This window comes from Candida orthopsilosis (genome assembly GCF_000315875.1).
Source record: "Candida orthopsilosis Co 90-125, chromosome 4 draft sequence".
Lineage (NCBI taxonomy): Eukaryota > Fungi > Ascomycota > Pichiomycetes > Serinales > Debaryomycetaceae > Lodderomyces > Lodderomyces orthopsilosis.
Window position 1 is genome coordinate 281,700 of NC_018297.1, and position 15,805 is coordinate 297,504.

The 15,805-nt window shown below is 38.1% G+C and overlaps 11 protein-coding genes across 11 annotated transcripts; 6 read left to right on the plus strand and 5 right to left on the minus strand. All coding sequences in view use genetic code 12, as the record gives it.

Moving 5' to 3' along the window:
* Positions 1–191: 191 nt before the first annotated feature.
* On the minus strand, positions 192–476 carry CORT_0D01630 (Dad1 subunit of the Dam1 (DASH) complex; the record flags this gene model as incomplete). Its single annotated transcript, XM_003869099.1, has 1 exon — positions 192–476. One exon carries the CDS (start codon positions 474–476, stop codon positions 192–194), a length of 285 nt encoding a protein of 94 aa, XP_003869148.1.
* A 175-nt stretch (positions 477–651) lies between these two features.
* CORT_0D01640 (Kel3 protein) lies at positions 652–2,550 on the plus strand (the record flags this gene model as incomplete). The annotated part of the gene is made up of 1 exon (XM_003869100.1): positions 652–2,550. One exon carries the CDS (start codon positions 652–654, stop codon positions 2,548–2,550), a length of 1,899 nt encoding a protein of 632 aa, XP_003869149.1.
* Positions 2,551–2,590: 40 nt separating this feature from the next.
* CORT_0D01650 (Dim1 18S rRNA dimethylase) lies at positions 2,591–3,562 on the minus strand (the record flags this gene model as incomplete). The annotated part of the gene is made up of 1 exon (XM_003869101.1): positions 2,591–3,562. The coding sequence occupies one exon, from the start codon at positions 3,560–3,562 to the stop codon at positions 2,591–2,593; it is 972 nt and encodes a 323-aa protein (XP_003869150.1).
* Positions 3,563–3,957: 395 nt separating this feature from the next.
* CORT_0D01660 (Kar9 protein) lies at positions 3,958–6,015 on the plus strand (the record flags this gene model as incomplete). Its single annotated transcript, XM_003869102.1, has 1 exon — positions 3,958–6,015. The coding sequence occupies one exon, from the start codon at positions 3,958–3,960 to the stop codon at positions 6,013–6,015; it is 2,058 nt and encodes a 685-aa protein (XP_003869151.1).
* Positions 6,016–6,029: 14 nt separating this feature from the next.
* Positions 6,030–6,482, minus strand: CORT_0D01670 (hypothetical protein; the record flags this gene model as incomplete). The annotated part of the gene is made up of 1 exon (XM_003869103.1): positions 6,030–6,482. The coding sequence occupies one exon, from the start codon at positions 6,480–6,482 to the stop codon at positions 6,030–6,032; it is 453 nt and encodes a 150-aa protein (XP_003869152.1).
* A 123-nt stretch (positions 6,483–6,605) lies between these two features.
* On the plus strand, positions 6,606–8,207 carry CORT_0D01680 (Agm1 phosphoacetylglucosamine mutase (N-acetylglucosamine-phosphate mutase); the record flags this gene model as incomplete). Its single annotated transcript, XM_003869104.1, has 1 exon — positions 6,606–8,207. One exon carries the CDS (start codon positions 6,606–6,608, stop codon positions 8,205–8,207), a length of 1,602 nt encoding a protein of 533 aa, XP_003869153.1.
* Positions 8,208–8,263: 56 nt separating this feature from the next.
* Positions 8,264–8,971, minus strand: CORT_0D01690 (hypothetical protein; the record flags this gene model as incomplete). The annotated part of the gene is made up of 1 exon (XM_003869105.1): positions 8,264–8,971. One exon carries the CDS (start codon positions 8,969–8,971, stop codon positions 8,264–8,266), a length of 708 nt encoding a protein of 235 aa, XP_003869154.1.
* A 605-nt stretch (positions 8,972–9,576) lies between these two features.
* Positions 9,577–10,719, plus strand: CORT_0D01700 (hypothetical protein; the record flags this gene model as incomplete). Its single annotated transcript, XM_003869106.1, has 1 exon — positions 9,577–10,719. The coding sequence occupies one exon, from the start codon at positions 9,577–9,579 to the stop codon at positions 10,717–10,719; it is 1,143 nt and encodes a 380-aa protein (XP_003869155.1).
* Positions 10,720–10,853: 134 nt separating this feature from the next.
* On the plus strand, positions 10,854–11,426 carry CORT_0D01710 (hypothetical protein; the record flags this gene model as incomplete). Its single annotated transcript, XM_003869107.1, has 1 exon — positions 10,854–11,426. The coding sequence occupies one exon, from the start codon at positions 10,854–10,856 to the stop codon at positions 11,424–11,426; it is 573 nt and encodes a 190-aa protein (XP_003869156.1).
* Positions 11,427–11,469: 43 nt separating this feature from the next.
* CORT_0D01720 (Rrb1 protein) lies at positions 11,470–13,002 on the minus strand (the record flags this gene model as incomplete). The annotated part of the gene is made up of 1 exon (XM_003869108.1): positions 11,470–13,002. One exon carries the CDS (start codon positions 13,000–13,002, stop codon positions 11,470–11,472), a length of 1,533 nt encoding a protein of 510 aa, XP_003869157.1.
* A 180-nt stretch (positions 13,003–13,182) lies between these two features.
* On the plus strand, positions 13,183–15,801 carry CORT_0D01730 (Prp6 protein; the record flags this gene model as incomplete). The annotated part of the gene is made up of 1 exon (XM_003869109.1): positions 13,183–15,801. The coding sequence occupies one exon, from the start codon at positions 13,183–13,185 to the stop codon at positions 15,799–15,801; it is 2,619 nt and encodes an 872-aa protein (XP_003869158.1).
* Between the last annotated feature and the right edge of the window lie 4 nt (positions 15,802–15,805).

Genomic DNA, 15,805 nt, shown 5'->3' on the forward strand with positions numbered 1-15,805 from the left:
TTGTGAAGCTATGCTCTGAGTTCGTTTGTAGACGGTGGTTTCTCTGGAGAATCACTACACTCTTGGAAAACTTTTTGGGAGAAAGATAGGGCACTTTTTGCCCAAATTGGTACCGGTGCGAATCTACATAATCACAACATTCATCAATCAGTTACATTAAAATACGTAGTACATTACGAATAGCATATCCTTTAATCGGACTCAGCTCCGGCTCGCCTTTCAACTTCCTCCTCTACTCCATCTTCTCGATTCGTATTATCCGCTGCTTTTGTTTCATTTTTCAATTTATTCATCCCATCATAAAAGGTGCGCCATAACCTTCCCACATCATCAAATTCTTTACCAATTTGTATACTTTCGCTTAATGATCGATTTAGTGTTTCCAAGTTGGTGAAGACTTCAGATAAGTTGTTTGATATTTCTTGAATTAGTATATCTCTTTGTTTGTTGAAATAATCGTTGTTTGTGTTAGACATTGGTGGAAGGCGCTGATAATTGGTATAGCAGATCTTCCTTTGTTGATGGTTTGTGTGGTTTTGATCTTGGGTCGCGTTTTGCAAATACCTTTGACAATTTTCACCTCATTTTTTTTTGCTTCCATTATCTTTGCAACCATACTAGACGCAAGCAATCTGAAACTACTCAGTATCTATGGCTAAAAAGGATAAAAAGTCCAAAGAAGCCAAAAAGGCTCGTGCTGCAGAAAAGCAAAAGAAAAATTTGTCCAAAGCTGAAATCAAAAACAAGAAATTGACCAAGAAGCAAGGCGATGAAGAAGAGGAAGATGAGGACATTGATACTATATTAGCCAACTATGCCAAAGAACAAGAGGAATTTACTGATGTTAAAGTAGAAGTATGCAAACACCATCCACATAAGAGATTGAATCCAACTATGGTTGCTTCTCCTTTACACAATAAACGAGAAATTATTTTATTTGGTGGTGAGTCAAGCGATGGGAAAACATCCCATTTTCACAATGACTTGTTTACTTATTCAATTGATAATGATACTTGGAGGAAATTCATTTCTAAAAATACACCATTACCTCGATCTTCACATGCTATGTGTGCTCATCCATCAGGCATTATTTTAATGTTTGGTGGTGAGTTCTCTTCCCCAAAGCAATCAACTTTTTATCATTATGGAGATACATGGATTTTGGATGCAGACAATAAGGAATGGCAAAAGATTGATACCAAAAAGGGGCCATCTGCTAGATCTGGTCATCGATTGGCTGTATGGAAAAATTTCATTATTCTTCATGGTGGATTCCGTGATTTGGGTACAATGACAACATATCTCAATGATGTTTGGGTATTTGATGTGACTGAATTCAAGTGGCAGCAGGTGGAGTTTCCACCAAATCATCCAATCCCTGATTCTAGATCAGGTCATTCATTCATACCCTGTGCTGATGGTGCTGTATTATACGGAGGATACACTAAAGTCAAAGCTGGCAAAGGCTTGCAAAAGGGTAAAGTGTTGAGTGATTGTTGGGTTTTGAAAATGAAGAGTGATCCAAAGGGAATTAGATTTGAACGAAGAAAGAAACAGGGTGTATTACCACTGTCTCGAGTTGGATGTTCATTAGTCTATCATAAGAATAGAGGTATTTTATTTGGCGGAGTTTACGATTACGACGAAAGTGAAGAACAATTGGATTCTGAGTTTTTCAATCAATTGTACAGTTATCAAATTGACAGTAATAGATGGTATAATTTGAGTTTAAGACCACAGAGGAAAAAGAAGGAGGCTATAAAGGAGAAATCAAGAGACGAGGATTTGGAGGATATTTTGAATTCCATCTTGGCTAAATCGAACTTGAATGATGATGATGATGAAGATGGAGATGTTGCACAGTTGGATAAAATGAAAGATGCCGAGGAGAAAGAGGAAGAAGAAGAAAAGAAGGATGTTGTTGATTACCCAGTAATGAACCAATTACCGCATCCACGTTTCAATGCGACGACTTGTGTTGTTGATGATGTGTTTTACATCTTTGGTGGTATTTATGAGCGTGGTGAACAAGAATTTAGTCTCGATTCATTTTATGCCATTGACTTGGGAAAATTGGATGGAGTTAAAGTGTTCTGGGAAGATTTATCCGAATTAGAAAAAGCAGTTGAGGAATCAGAAGATGAGGATGAAGACGATGACTTTGAATATGAAGATGACGAAATTGATGAAGCCAAGGGTGCTGATGAAGAAGATGATGACCAAGTTGAGGAAGTAGAGGAGGAAGAGGAATCATCTTCAGAAGAAGAAGAGGAATTCCCCGATCCAAGACCATGGTTACCTCACCCCAAACCATTTGAATCCTTACGTGCGTTTTATGTTAGATCAGGGGCTGCATTTTTAGAATGGTCTATATCAAGTCATCGAGAAGCTCGTGGTAAGTATTTGAAAAAGATTGCATTTGAGCTATGTGAAGATAGGTATTGGGAGAGGAGACAAGCTGTTTCTGTTGCCGAAGACAATTTGGAGGAAATGGGTGGTGTTGGTGAAGTCATTGAAAAGGATACTACAAAAACCACAAAGAGAAGGTGATTTGTAAAACTTTTGTATATATTAATAGACTTAATTTGTTTTATGCAAAATGTATTCCAACTTGATGGAAAGCATATAATAGTTTCAAGAAATCCGTTTGATCCAATTTACCCGCTCTTTGATCTGAGAATCCAGTCTCCGTCAACACTTTGGTGATTTTCTCCTTTATTAACCCTTTCAAATCAGCTTTATTGTCAACAACCATTGAGTCCCCATTTTCTTGCGTAGCTAGCCAAGTTTTGTAATTCTTTTCCAAAATTTCAATCACATTCAGGGACTTGAACCCTGCAGCAATAGTCTTATTTTTCCTCACAAATACAATTCTCAATAACCCATCCCATTCATTGAAATCTATATTTGGTCTTGGGGTTTTCACCTCTATCCTCACAACACTCGATTCAACTTGCGGAGGTGGTCGGAAATTATTCTTGCCTACTTTCATAATATGGGTTACATTTGCCCACATTTGAACATTGGCTGATAATCGGCAATATAGTTCATCACCTGGTCTGGCAACTAATCTCATGGCAAATTCTCGTTGAAACATAAGGATTGAAACACGTGGTGGACGAGGTTGATTAAGTAATTTGAACACCAACGGTGATGATATCTGATATGGTGTGTTTGATATACAGATATCAAAATATGGTAAATCGGTCTTGATGAAGTCACCTAATAAGATCTCCAATTTCTTTTCTTGTGGTGTACCATGAACTCTCTTAGTTAATTCTGCACCCATTCTTGGATCCATTTCCACTGCAATCACTTTACGTGCTTGTTCCAATATCCGTACTGTCAAGTTACCAGTACCAGGACCAACTTCCAATACAATGTCACTTGGCTTGATTTGTGCTTTATCGACAATCCCTTGAGCTACAAGTGGATTTTTAAGAATATGTTGACCTAAATTGGTATTGAATTTGAAAACACTATTGAGGTGCTTGTCAGCAGCAACAGTGTTTCCAGCTGGGTTATGTTTTGTCGTGAATTTCTTATTTGGTGCCTTGCCCATGGTTATAGTGTAACTATCAGTTGATTAAGGAATCCAATTGCTTGGAGTAGTTTGATCTCATCTCTGATAAATTTTTGAGAAGAGATTAGTTTTTGTGTAGTGTCATATTTCAGAAGTCTCAAAGTTGTATTTTAAGACACCTCCTGTTTTGTTTTTGTTTTACGTTTCGGAATTATTTTGATATTCCGGTAACAACTTTTAAAGGCTATTTACTTTGTCATCATTACAAACTCAGTACAATTGTGTAAAAAAGACACCATTTTTAGGATAAAACAGAAGCGTTAGAAAGGGCAAATAGGTTGCCACTTCACATTTCATCAGATACATTCATTACACAAATCACATTTCATATTCCCTCAACTAACCATACTTCCTATCAGTATAACAATGCTAATATGGTTTCCAACGTAGCTAGGAGTCCTCAACTCAAATTGTCTCACTTAATGTCGTCAATGCCAGCCTTTTCATTTATTGAAGAACTTGTTAATATCCCACAGCCAAATGAGTCCAACTTCGTGTCACTTCTGCAACACGATTTATTCAAGATTAACAAAGCATTGGATGACATTGATCTATATCTCAACGACTTAATTGTTGTTTTCAACAACATCAAAGAAGTTTCAAGGCATACTATTAATGTACTAGATTGGTTCTATGAAGGTAAGACGGCATTACAGAATTTACTTCGAGATATGGATAGCATTGATTCGATAATTTCGCGACTTTTGTTGGTGATTGAGTCCACTGATTCATCTGTCCACATTAGTCAAGGAATGATCAGAAAGTTTGAAGAAGTTAGCGATGTCTTGTTGGATGTTAAGAAGTCCCTGATCATTTTAAAAAAAAATTTGGATGTATCAACTAATTACCACGATTTAATGGAGTCAGTTATCAAGTCGTTAACCATCGAGATAGAAGAATGTACAAAACTGGTAATCAAGATGAAAGATTATAAGTTGTCAAGCCCGAAACGAGTTTTACCAAAGTTCAACTTGAATGATATTGTTTCTAAAATGAAGATTAATGAATTTATTAGCACATCAGTTTCAGTAAAGTCAATCAGACTTCCAACATTTAATGATTTGGATCAGGAGATTTATGAAGAGTTTATGTGTGTGGAGCATAAGATCCTTCCATTACGTATATCACTTGATATTGTTCCAGCAAAAATTGAGGAATTCAATACCCTTTGTCTGCTGAGTTCGTTTAAAGTATCAAGAGAACATGTTCTCTCAAACTACGAGGTAATGTTGGATAAATGGAAGTTTTTGGATAAGCAGTTTAAACTCTTCAAGCTGGAGAATATCGATAGCAAATGGAATGTCATTTTCATGTATTTGATTCACCAAATTGAACAGGAATGTGACGGATTGATTGATATTTTGGCATTTTCTGACACCACTAGTACAGATGGAAATTCAACGATTAGCGAAGACATTGGTTCAAGATATAAGGTGTGTTCAAATTCGATCAATTTGATCGAGAGTGCAATCATTGAAGGTATAACCACTGATAAAGAAATTCCCCAAGCATATAATAAGAAATTGCACCCAAAATGGATGGAAGTTAATGATTTGATATTACGAGTTAAAGCTGATCTGGATATGCATGATACAAAGTTTCAACAAAAGCAGAAACTAGCACCGAAAAGTAAAGGATTACGCTCATTTCGTACCATGTCGAAAAACTCACATCATGATGTATTTGATCGCCCAATGAGTAATGGGATAGGAATCGATTTCAATGTCGATGTTGAGTCTGTTACAATGCCATTGAGTGTCACAAAGAAGGATCGAGTAAAGGACTTTCTCACTGGTGAGAAACCCAAGGGAAAGGATTTGAAAAATACTCTTATTCAAGTGTTTGAAGGGATGAATATTCAAGATCGAGAAGATGAAGAAGAGACATTGGTTAAAACGCCCTTACTTAAAGGTCCAATCGAATTGCAGAAACAACAAAGACAAAAGGTCGTTTCATTTGATTTTGATAGTTATACTAACAACATACTAAATTCAAGCTCACGTCCTGCGTCAAAATTGCCTCGCATTGTTTCAAATTATATTGAATTGGGGTATCCTAAATTTCCTAAAAAGGGAGGTTTCACAAGGATTCCGGAAATTGATGTTACCCACCCTGTTTTCCAGTCTCCTTATAGAGGAAATTTTCAGCACGCTAACCGTACACTACCCATTAGCATTGACATTTCACCTCCTTCGTGTAAAGACCCAACTGATCCTTTTTATATAACTCGATCAAGAGCTAGCTCAAACGCTACTGTTATTGGCAGACCAAATTCATTACTTAACGAAACCACGATTCCAAATCTAGCTTATTCTCGAAGACTCAGCTATAACTGTACGTCGCCAGAGCGACCATTATCGTCATTGGGCTCACGGTTTGATGACGAAAATTTGCTAAAGTCGCTTCATGAAAATCGACCAATTTGGAAATAGAACCGCCAATCAAATTACCTGTTTTTGTCATCGTTATCAGCCTTCATTGTCTTACTTGTAAATCCATCCAAAAAGAAATCTCTTCCAAATAATTTGTACATAACAGATTCTTTCTCCACCTTGTATTTTTCGATCTCATCAAAATCTCTATTCCCACCATTTGGCAACTTTTCTCCCTGTTGTATCTTCTTTGTTGATTGTCCTTCAAGTCTTTGGTACATTTCAAAGCTGGTGATAAATATTACCGGAACTGATAAAAGAACAAGAAATATACCTTTGTATCTTTGTTTTAATTGTGGAGGCGCTTTGTCCCAGTTAGGTCTTCCCGTGAGCACGAGCTCCTGAACAAAAGGTGATTCTTTTGGTTTCGTGTTCTTAAGCTTCGGCTCTGGAGACTGAATCCTAACTGTTGATCCTCTTTGTTTGTGAAATGAGGGCGGTTTTGTAGATTTGGATCTTCTAAACATGTTGTGTGGTTTCTGTCCTTCGAAGTCTCAAATATTTGAGTGTTTTAGATTCTTGATTTTTTCAAATTTTTGTTTTGATTCAGATCTGTTCACTGAAATCAGATTTTCAACACCATTATTGCAATGTCACTCAAGAAGTTAATTGAAGAATATGTATCCAAACACCCTAAATCTGACGGGATTGAATTTACGTATGGGACCGCTGGATTCCGTATGAATGCCGAGTGTTTGGACTATGTCAATTACACTGTGGGCATACTTGCTTCGTTGAGATCGAAAAGTCTTGGAGGCGAAACTGTTGGTGTTATGATTACTGCTTCTCACAATCCCCCTCAAGACAATGGGGTTAAAGTGGTGGACCCGTTGGGTAGTATGTTGGAAAGCAAATGGGAAACATATGCATGCCAATTGGCCAATTCATCAGTGGAAAATTTGGCAAGTGCAGTTGAAGATTTGGCTAAGGAGTTGAACATCGATTTAAACAGTGAGAGCAGTGTCGTTATTGCTAGAGATTCAAGAGAGAGTAGCCCAGCATTAAATAAAGCCACCATTGATGGATTCAAGAGTGTTCCCAACACCAAATACGAAGATTTTGGATTGTTGACCACCCCCGAGTTGCATTACATTACAAGAACATTCAATGAACCAAGTTTTGGAGAGAGGAATGAAGAAGGTTACTATAAAAAATTGGCAGAATCATTTAGACAAATATTTGAGCTATCGAATGACAATGCAAAGGTTGATATCACAATTGACGCTGCAAACGGTGTGGGAGCACCCAAGATAGACGATTTATTGAAAAAATACCTTTCTGATGAAGTCAGTTTTAACGTTGTTAATGGTAAATACGAGAAACCTGAATTGTTAAATTACGACTGTGGTGCTGATTTTGTGAAAACTAATCAAAAGTTACCCAAAAATGTCCAACCTGTATCAAATAAACTATACGCATCATTTGATGGTGATGCTGATAGACTAATCTGTTATTACAAGGACTCAAATGGTATATTTGTTCTTCTCGATGGTGACAAAATTTCGACATTGATTGCTTTGTTTTTGCAACAAATCTTCAAAGATATCGATTCAAGTAGATTGAAGCTCGATATTGGTGTCGTTCAAACTGCTTACGCTAATGGCTCCTCAACCAAATATGTTGAGGATGTATTAAAGTTGCCCGTTCGTTGTACTCCAACAGGTGTTAAACATTTGCATCACGAAGCAGAGAAATTTGACATCGGTGTTTACTTTGAAGCAAATGGTCACGGTACTGTTGTCTTTAAAAAGGAAGCTGAGCAAAAGATTTTTGATTACAAATCAGACTCACCCAAAGAAGAAGCAGCAGTCAAGATTCTTCAATATTTCAGTCAATTGATCAACCAAACTGTGGGTGATGCAATTTCCGATCTTTTGGTAGTCTTGGTCATCTTACATTATCTCAATTTAACTCCTGAACAATGGAATGAAGCATATTCTGATTTACCCAACAAGTTAATCAAAGTGGTTGTACCAGATAGAACCATTTTCAAAACCACAAATGCTGAGAGAACATTAGTGGAGCCTAAAGGATTACAAACTAAAATTGATGAGCTTGTTGCAAAATACTCACAGGGAAGATCATTTGTCAGGGCTTCTGGAACAGAAGACGCTGTGCGTGTTTATGCTGAAGCAGAAACAAAAGAAGATGTTGAGGCGTTGTCCAAAGCAGTTGCTGATTTATTAAAATAGGCAAGAGACTTTAGAGTATTCTAAAAAAATAGATGCAAAATTTTATGTTGCCCAAATTAATCTCCTCGGTAGTAGGTTTTTTTATAGTTCCCAGGAGTCAACATCTTGGATCCTAAAGCCCACACGCCACGTCTAAGAAGCTTGGCTCTTTTTTCTAGTCGCTTATACCAATCTTCATTACCCCCAAACTCTGCTCCAACTTTCCCTTCGTAAACTATAGCCATGCCATGTTTCAACATCTCAGCCGAAACGTCTTTCTTACCTGTCCATTTCCATACTTGACATCTTCCAACAATTCTCTTGTATTGATCCACCAGGTACGGCGTGACCACCACATATCTTCCTAATATATAAGATTTCAACCATTGCAATGCATCTTCACTATATGGCTGTGCTGGTTTTCCGAAATGCGCTCGTTCTGGGGCATCAACTCCACACAATCGAATCATCAATGTCTCATTTTTTAGAATCTTACTGTTCTTTGGTACAGATTTGAGCCACCCCCATCCACCAAAGACCCCACCTGGTGTATGAAAAAACCTAAAATTATCCCCATCACCAACTCGCGTAACATAGCCATATAATTTGTGGTTGTACTCAAGTCTTTCTGGGGTAAGGTCTAAAATTGAACGCACAGGCTTTAGATATCGCCTGTAAAATCTGTATGAAAGGTATGCAGTTGCTGTAATCCCTAATGAGAGGGCAATAACCTTTGGATGAAAGATTCCGACATCTGGGTCTTGGGGTGTCGATATGGGTGCCATGAAAAAAAGCCGAAGTGGAGTTCGAATTTGCTACAAGAAAGCACGTCTTGGAATTTTTCAGGTTTTGTTTACCTTTTTTTTTTGTCCCAATCAAAAAGTTGCAGCCGAGGCAAATACAATAGGAAGATGCAAAAAGATTTGTGTGCCGAATCGTTGTCTTCAAGGTGATTAATGTGACTCTCTATTAACCGTGCCAATAAAATCAAAACTTGTCTGGTTAGTTTATTAAAAAAGTTTTTGCAAATAAATTGTTTTAAAGTAATGCAAAATGCTTGCGAGGAGAAGATCGTGAAATTTTCAAAATTTGCCATAATGGTTTAACTGTGCCTATTGCATTAAGTTTTAAAAGATAGTACTTAGTTATGTTCAGTTGTCTTGTTCCTGGTTATCAATGCAAATTTCCTCACTTTTGTTGAGGAGGGAGTTTGCATAAGTAAGCGGGTATATTTTCAATTTTCGCACCACTTTCGGAGGTGAAATGGTTTGATTTGATCTGAAGCACGCCCATCTTTTGAGGACACGATATTTTTAGATCAAGTTGATTTCACTGCCCACTACTCTTTCTAAGAAATATAGTTTGAAACAAGCCCAATTTATGACGTGGAATGTCTCTACCCGATGGCGAATATGATTTAGATGTTTCAATCCTTACTGATACTAACTTCAAATCAAACAAGGAAGAAAATGTCGCTATAAAGGATGGAGTTATACTGGAGTCGAAGGAGAATTCAAAATCAATACCAATACAAATTTATCAAGAAGATCTAAAGCCTACTCTGCTGGGATTGTCGTCAAGGCTGAACAAACAGATCCTATCTAATGGAACTTCTAAGGGACATGGTTCGGACAAGAGCATTCAGTTCTATTTGACATATACCAACAAGAACGAGAGGAAATTGAAACTTAACCGGCTAGTCAGAACCATCGGCATCGATAAAGTTAGAACTGCTTTGGAGCCACTGTCAGAATTAACAAAGCCTGAAGGGATATATAAACAAGATAGACAAAAACGGACTTACGAGCTGGTTCTCGAAAAAGACTCCCTGACATCGCCTCATAAAAGAAATCCAGGACCAGCAGTGAAGAGAGTGGGTGCTAGCAGTACCATGAAGTGGAATCCCAAAACTGACCCTCTCAGAAGAAGTAGGGTTACAACAAGACGCCCTCAGTCACGAGCGCAACAGCAGAAGGCAACAATTAGTGAAAGTGACTTCGAAATATCAGACAAGAGTGGCAATTCGTCGCCCATCAAAATTTCTTCCTCAATTCATGCAGATGAAAAAGTTGTTGTATCTGAACAACAAACTAACAGCGTTATACGAGGGCCAGTTTCCACAACAGATTTGAAGAAGAGTGACGAGTCAAAAAACACCCCAAAAGAGAAACAACCAGATAAAGCAATTCAAGCGGAAGATTTGGATGATGATTTCAAGGACTTGGAGGATCAATTACAGGAATTATTAGGTGAAGAAGAAGAGGGGGCCAATACTAAAAACAGTGACTCAATAAATATGGGAAGCGATCCTTCAAACGGCAACCGCGATGATGAGAGTTCAGGTTCTGATGCTGATGAAGGCGATTACGAGAATGTAAGATTTCAAAACATTCAATTTGAGAACAACACTCGTCCCAAAAAGCTGAAACGTTTTGCTTTCATATCTAATAATCAAAAACCCGTAAGTTTGCGAGACTTTGTGGGTAGGGGTAAGACACCGAAAGATGCAGGTAGTAGCAGTGAAGAGGAGTAGCCGAATACTTTTGTTTAAGACATTCGGCTCGTTATATAGATATATTATGGAAATGTAATTATCACCTAGATTTTTTTTGTGGTCTAACGCACAAAATCTGAAAACGTAGTTCCACTGCTTTGGTGTACTAAGAAATGGACGAGGGTATTGCAAATTTATCGCAAAGGGTGGCTAGACTCCAGTTGGCTTTGAATAATGCCAAAGAAGAATCAATTGTATCGCAATTATCCAAATTGAAATCTCAACTTCGAGAGTTAAATGCCAACCACCCCGAACTCAAAACATTGATTTCACTAGCTGATCATTATCATGTTCAACCACTGAATAATGAGGAACACCCAATATCTGATCTGGTAAAGGAAGAGGATATTCAAATACACTACGATAATATAATAGATACTCATAGGGATATGGTTGAAGTTGTAAATATGGAGCCTGATTCGATAATTAATGATATTAATACGCGACTAGCCGAAACGAGTATTGCAAGTTTATGGCAAATGAATGCTCTGCATAACCAACAGGTTGAGGAGATTTATAGATATTATACCATGTTGGTTACTAAAAGTATGATTGTGTACGAAAAGTATGTGCAACATGCAGTGTATGTGAATGAATTTTGGCTACGAGTTGATGAGCGGTTGACCAAGATGACACAGTTAGTTGACAAGATGGAGAGGGAAAAGCAGGAGCTACATAGATATTAATTCAAGTACTTTGAAAGTTTCATATAAGTATTGTAAATTGTACCTATACAGAAATTGTTTTCCAAATATTCAATCCGTCTCCTCCTGTGGAAACCAAACACCCGGGAATTTGTTGGTGCCACCTGACATCTTTTACATCTTTTTGCCAATGAACAAATAACAATTGTGGTGGTATGTCATGTAACTCTTTAAGTTCTTTTCTTTGCTGCGAAATCTCTTCGTCATCCGCCTCGACAGCCAAGTCCCATAAAGTAACGGTATTATCTTCAGAACTAACAGCAATGATTGACTCGTCCAATGGATTGAAAGATACAGAAGTGACTGGGGATTTGTGGAAATCGTAATTAGCTACCGGCGATGGGTTTGGTTGTGTGAAATTCCTCAAATCCCAAACGCTCCATGTACCATCATCGTGTCCGGACGCTAGTAAGTGATTAATCTTGGAGCACCATGATATAACATTGACGTCCGAATTGGATGCTTTGACAGATAAAGCAGGCTTGTGCTTTTTCGATCTTGTATCCCATATCCTGACGTAACCGTCACATCCTGCAGTTGAAAAGACGGTGTTTTCTCCAGTTGACCATTGTATGTCTTCTATTGATGATTGTGAAGCAAAAAAAGGAGTCTTATCAGTTACCCAACTTGATGCTGTTCTGGTAGTTAAATGCACTCTTCCACTCACATCACCTGTCAATAAAGCACCTGTATTTATTAATGGAGACCAGTCCAAACCGTATCCTTCAACATTTCCGTGAGCACGAACAGTGTGAATTGGTCTTTTAGATGATTTAGGGATAACAAAACCTGGGGTATCGAATGCTTTGAATTGAGATGCCAAATCAAAGATGTAAACATCACCATTCTCTGACATTGTTGCTGTGAGATATTCACCAGTTTGTTGTGAGTGTGGGTTGACTCTAATTCTGTTGCTTGTGTGTTTTAATGAGATTGTGTCCGTGTCTAATATAGGATCTGAATCCATATCATCATCATCTTCTTCATTGTCATCTTCTTCGTTGTCATCTTTGACTAAGGTTTTGGCCAAGCCTGATGCCTTCATGGCTATTAGTTCGTTGTCTTTGGATTTAGCCGCTTGGGTCGCAGTTGCCAAGTACACTGTAGCAGGATAGGTACGTCTTTCATTACCCAAGTTATCTGGCAAAATATCGACGGTTAAACATGGCCAAGGCAAGTTTACATTATGCAACATTTCGTAAACAGTAGGATCTGCTTCCAACACTTCGTCTGGACCCAAGGGCCTGGATTTGTGAGGCAAGTAAATTGCAGATTCCAGTTCCTGTTGTTGCTCCCGCTCCCTCCTTTCAAGCTCCTCAATTTTCCTGTTAGCAGCTTCTTCGTCCATGTTTTCATCGTCATCCTCTTGTTCGTCTAATTCGATGATTTCCTCGTCACTTTCAAAATCATCACCATATGGATCTTCAAATTCTCCAACGTCCATATCATCAACTGATGGTTCATTTTGGACAGAGGTAGGAAGTGAGGCTTCAGATGACTTAATTGCTCTTGAAACGTTTTGACCATTGAGGTCCTCATCAGCAGCTCTCTTTGACATGACTTTCTATAATGACTATGGTTGTAAAAATGTTGGTGAAAAAAAATTGTCAACTGTTTTCTGCGATGAGAGAAGGAGTGGCAGAGATTACACAAAAGAGCGATTGAAGATTCCTAAACAAATGAGTTGAAGTTTTCACTTAGAATGTCTTACCACTAACTCAATAACAACACCGTCTCAATGAACAATAACAAGTTTGCATTTTTAGACCAAGAGCCACCTCCAGGATACGTGGCAGGTGTTGGTAGAGGTGCTGTGGGGTTCAGTACTGTCAAAAACACTCGTAATAAGAATTCTCAAACGGAGGACACAGATGATAATGAGAATAATGCTAATCAAGATGTAAATGAAAGTGGATTGTTAGTATCCCAATCAAAAAGAGATGAAGGAGATGAAGAGGCTGATCGCATATTTGAGGAAATTGAAAACAGATTAAAGTCTCGTCGAAAGCACAATACAGTGATAAAAGTCCCAACCGATGATGAGCTATCCCTAAAGTCACGGTTTTCAGACTTGAAACGCGATTTGACGTCTCTAACGGAAGAGGAATGGCTACTGTTACCTGAAGCTGGAGATATGACGAGGAAAAATAAGCGACTGCGAATACTAGAGCAGCAACTGCAGAGACTTTATACCGCCCCCGATCTGATTCTAGCGAAGGGAGTGGGGATTGAACTGAACGAGTCCATGTCAAAAGCAGAAAAAGAGGATTTTTTGACTGCTCAATTGGACAATATTGTCGCAAATAAGAATGGAAACGATTCCAAAGTTTTGGAAAATACAATTTTGAGTTCAAATGGTGCTGATAGAGATGCAAAATTCGCCGACTTGAAAAAAGGTCGCTTGATACTTTCTTCGTTACGAAAAACAGAACCATACCGACCAAGCTCTTGGATTCAATCTGCAAGATTGGAAGAGCAAGCAAAAAACTTCAACAAGGCAAGAGAATTGATTCTGCAGGGATGTAAAACGATACCTGGAGCGGAAGAGGTTTGGATAGAGAATGTGAGAATCAATATGAATGACATTGAATATGCGAAAGCTATTGTGAAAGAAGGGTTAAAGTACTGTAAGAGTTCTGTGAATTTATGGATGAAAGCGATCGAATTGGAAGTGGAAAAGAAGTCAAAAAAGAGGATGATCATGAGAGCGTTAGAGGATCTTCCGCGAGGAGATCAACTATGGAAGCTCTTGATTGATATAGAAGATGATGAGGATGTTGTTCAAAAGTTGCTAACAAAAGCCATTGATCTTTGTCCAGCAACGTGGGAATTTTGGATAGCATTGGTGAATTTATCTACGTACGAAGACGCAAAAAAGTATTTAAACAGAGCAAGAAAGACTCTTCGCGGTGATGTAAAAGTTTGGATTGCAGCTTGTAAATTGGAGGAACGAGAAAATCCTGATATCCCTGAAGCTAAGATACGAAAGTTAACGGACAAGGCGGTAAATGAAAACCCTAAAGTACTGAGATCAGAGTGGTTTGATATAGCGACAAAAGCAACAGAGGAAGGTTTTCCTAAAACAGGCAGAGAGGTTGTTTCAAGTTATTTGAAGTCCCTGAGTATTACTACAGAGGAATTGCTCGTTGAAGCAGAAGATCAAGCCAGGAATAGTCATTTAGTGGTCATGAACTCTATAGCAAACTACTTGGTGCATTTGGATTTGACTGACGTCAATTTCTGGCAAAGGCTTATGAATACGGCTAGAATGTATCTGGATACAGAAAAATTACTCGAATATTACTCAACAGCAATACTGAAGAACCCGGATTCCGTGTTATTATACTTAATGTACGCTAAAGATGCATGGAAGGTTGTTGACAACGTCACTAAAGCTCGTGATATTCTACATCATGCTGATAGTAGATTCGACGACGACCTGATTAAATTTGCAAGGATCAAACTTGAGTTCAACACAGGGAACCTTGACCGAGCTGAATTGATTTGCCAAAATATCATTGAAAAAGAACCAAAAAGGAATGTTAAGTACTGGTACAAATATATACACATTTTGCGATGCAAGGGAGAACTGTCGGAAAAGGTTTTAATGCTCTCCAGTCAAGCATTGAATCTATTTCCTCAAAACTGGAAACTTCATATGCAACATGTTCAGATATGTATGGAGGATATGGAAAATCTCAAATTCGCAAGGGAGGCTGCCGCTATATCAGTCAAAAAATGTCCCGATTCTACAAAATTGTGGATTACCTACTCATCAATAGAGGAGAAATTGGGTGTTCTCATCAAGGCAAGATCCATACTAGATACCGCGTCTTTAACAATTCCAAATTCAGTAGAAATAGCTGTGGCTCATGTCGAACTTGAAAAACGACAAAAGAATATCAAGACCGCAATCAATTTAGCCAACAAAAACTTGAAACAGTTTCCTTCCAATGCTTATGTTTGGTATCAACATCTTTCACTTATACCGAAAATGTCACTCCGAAAACCTGAGTTTGTCAATGCATTACAAAAGACTGATAATTCTCCAGAAATTTTGCTTTACTTGGGTGTTTTGTTTTGGAAAGATGGGAAGTTTGTTAAAGCAAAGTCATGGCTTGACAGAAGTTTGAATGCGGATTCTACAAATGGGGGGACATGGGCGTGGTTATACACTTACTGGAAGCATAACGGTAACGATGATAATATGTCATCATTTTTGGATGACTTCAATGCCAAATTCGACGATATTAAAAAAGGCAACACATTCAAAGAGGTTCAGAAAGATCCAAAGAATTACCAGATGCCACACAGAGAGCTTTTGGAACTGGTGTCCTCAAAATTGTTAAAATCGTAAATAC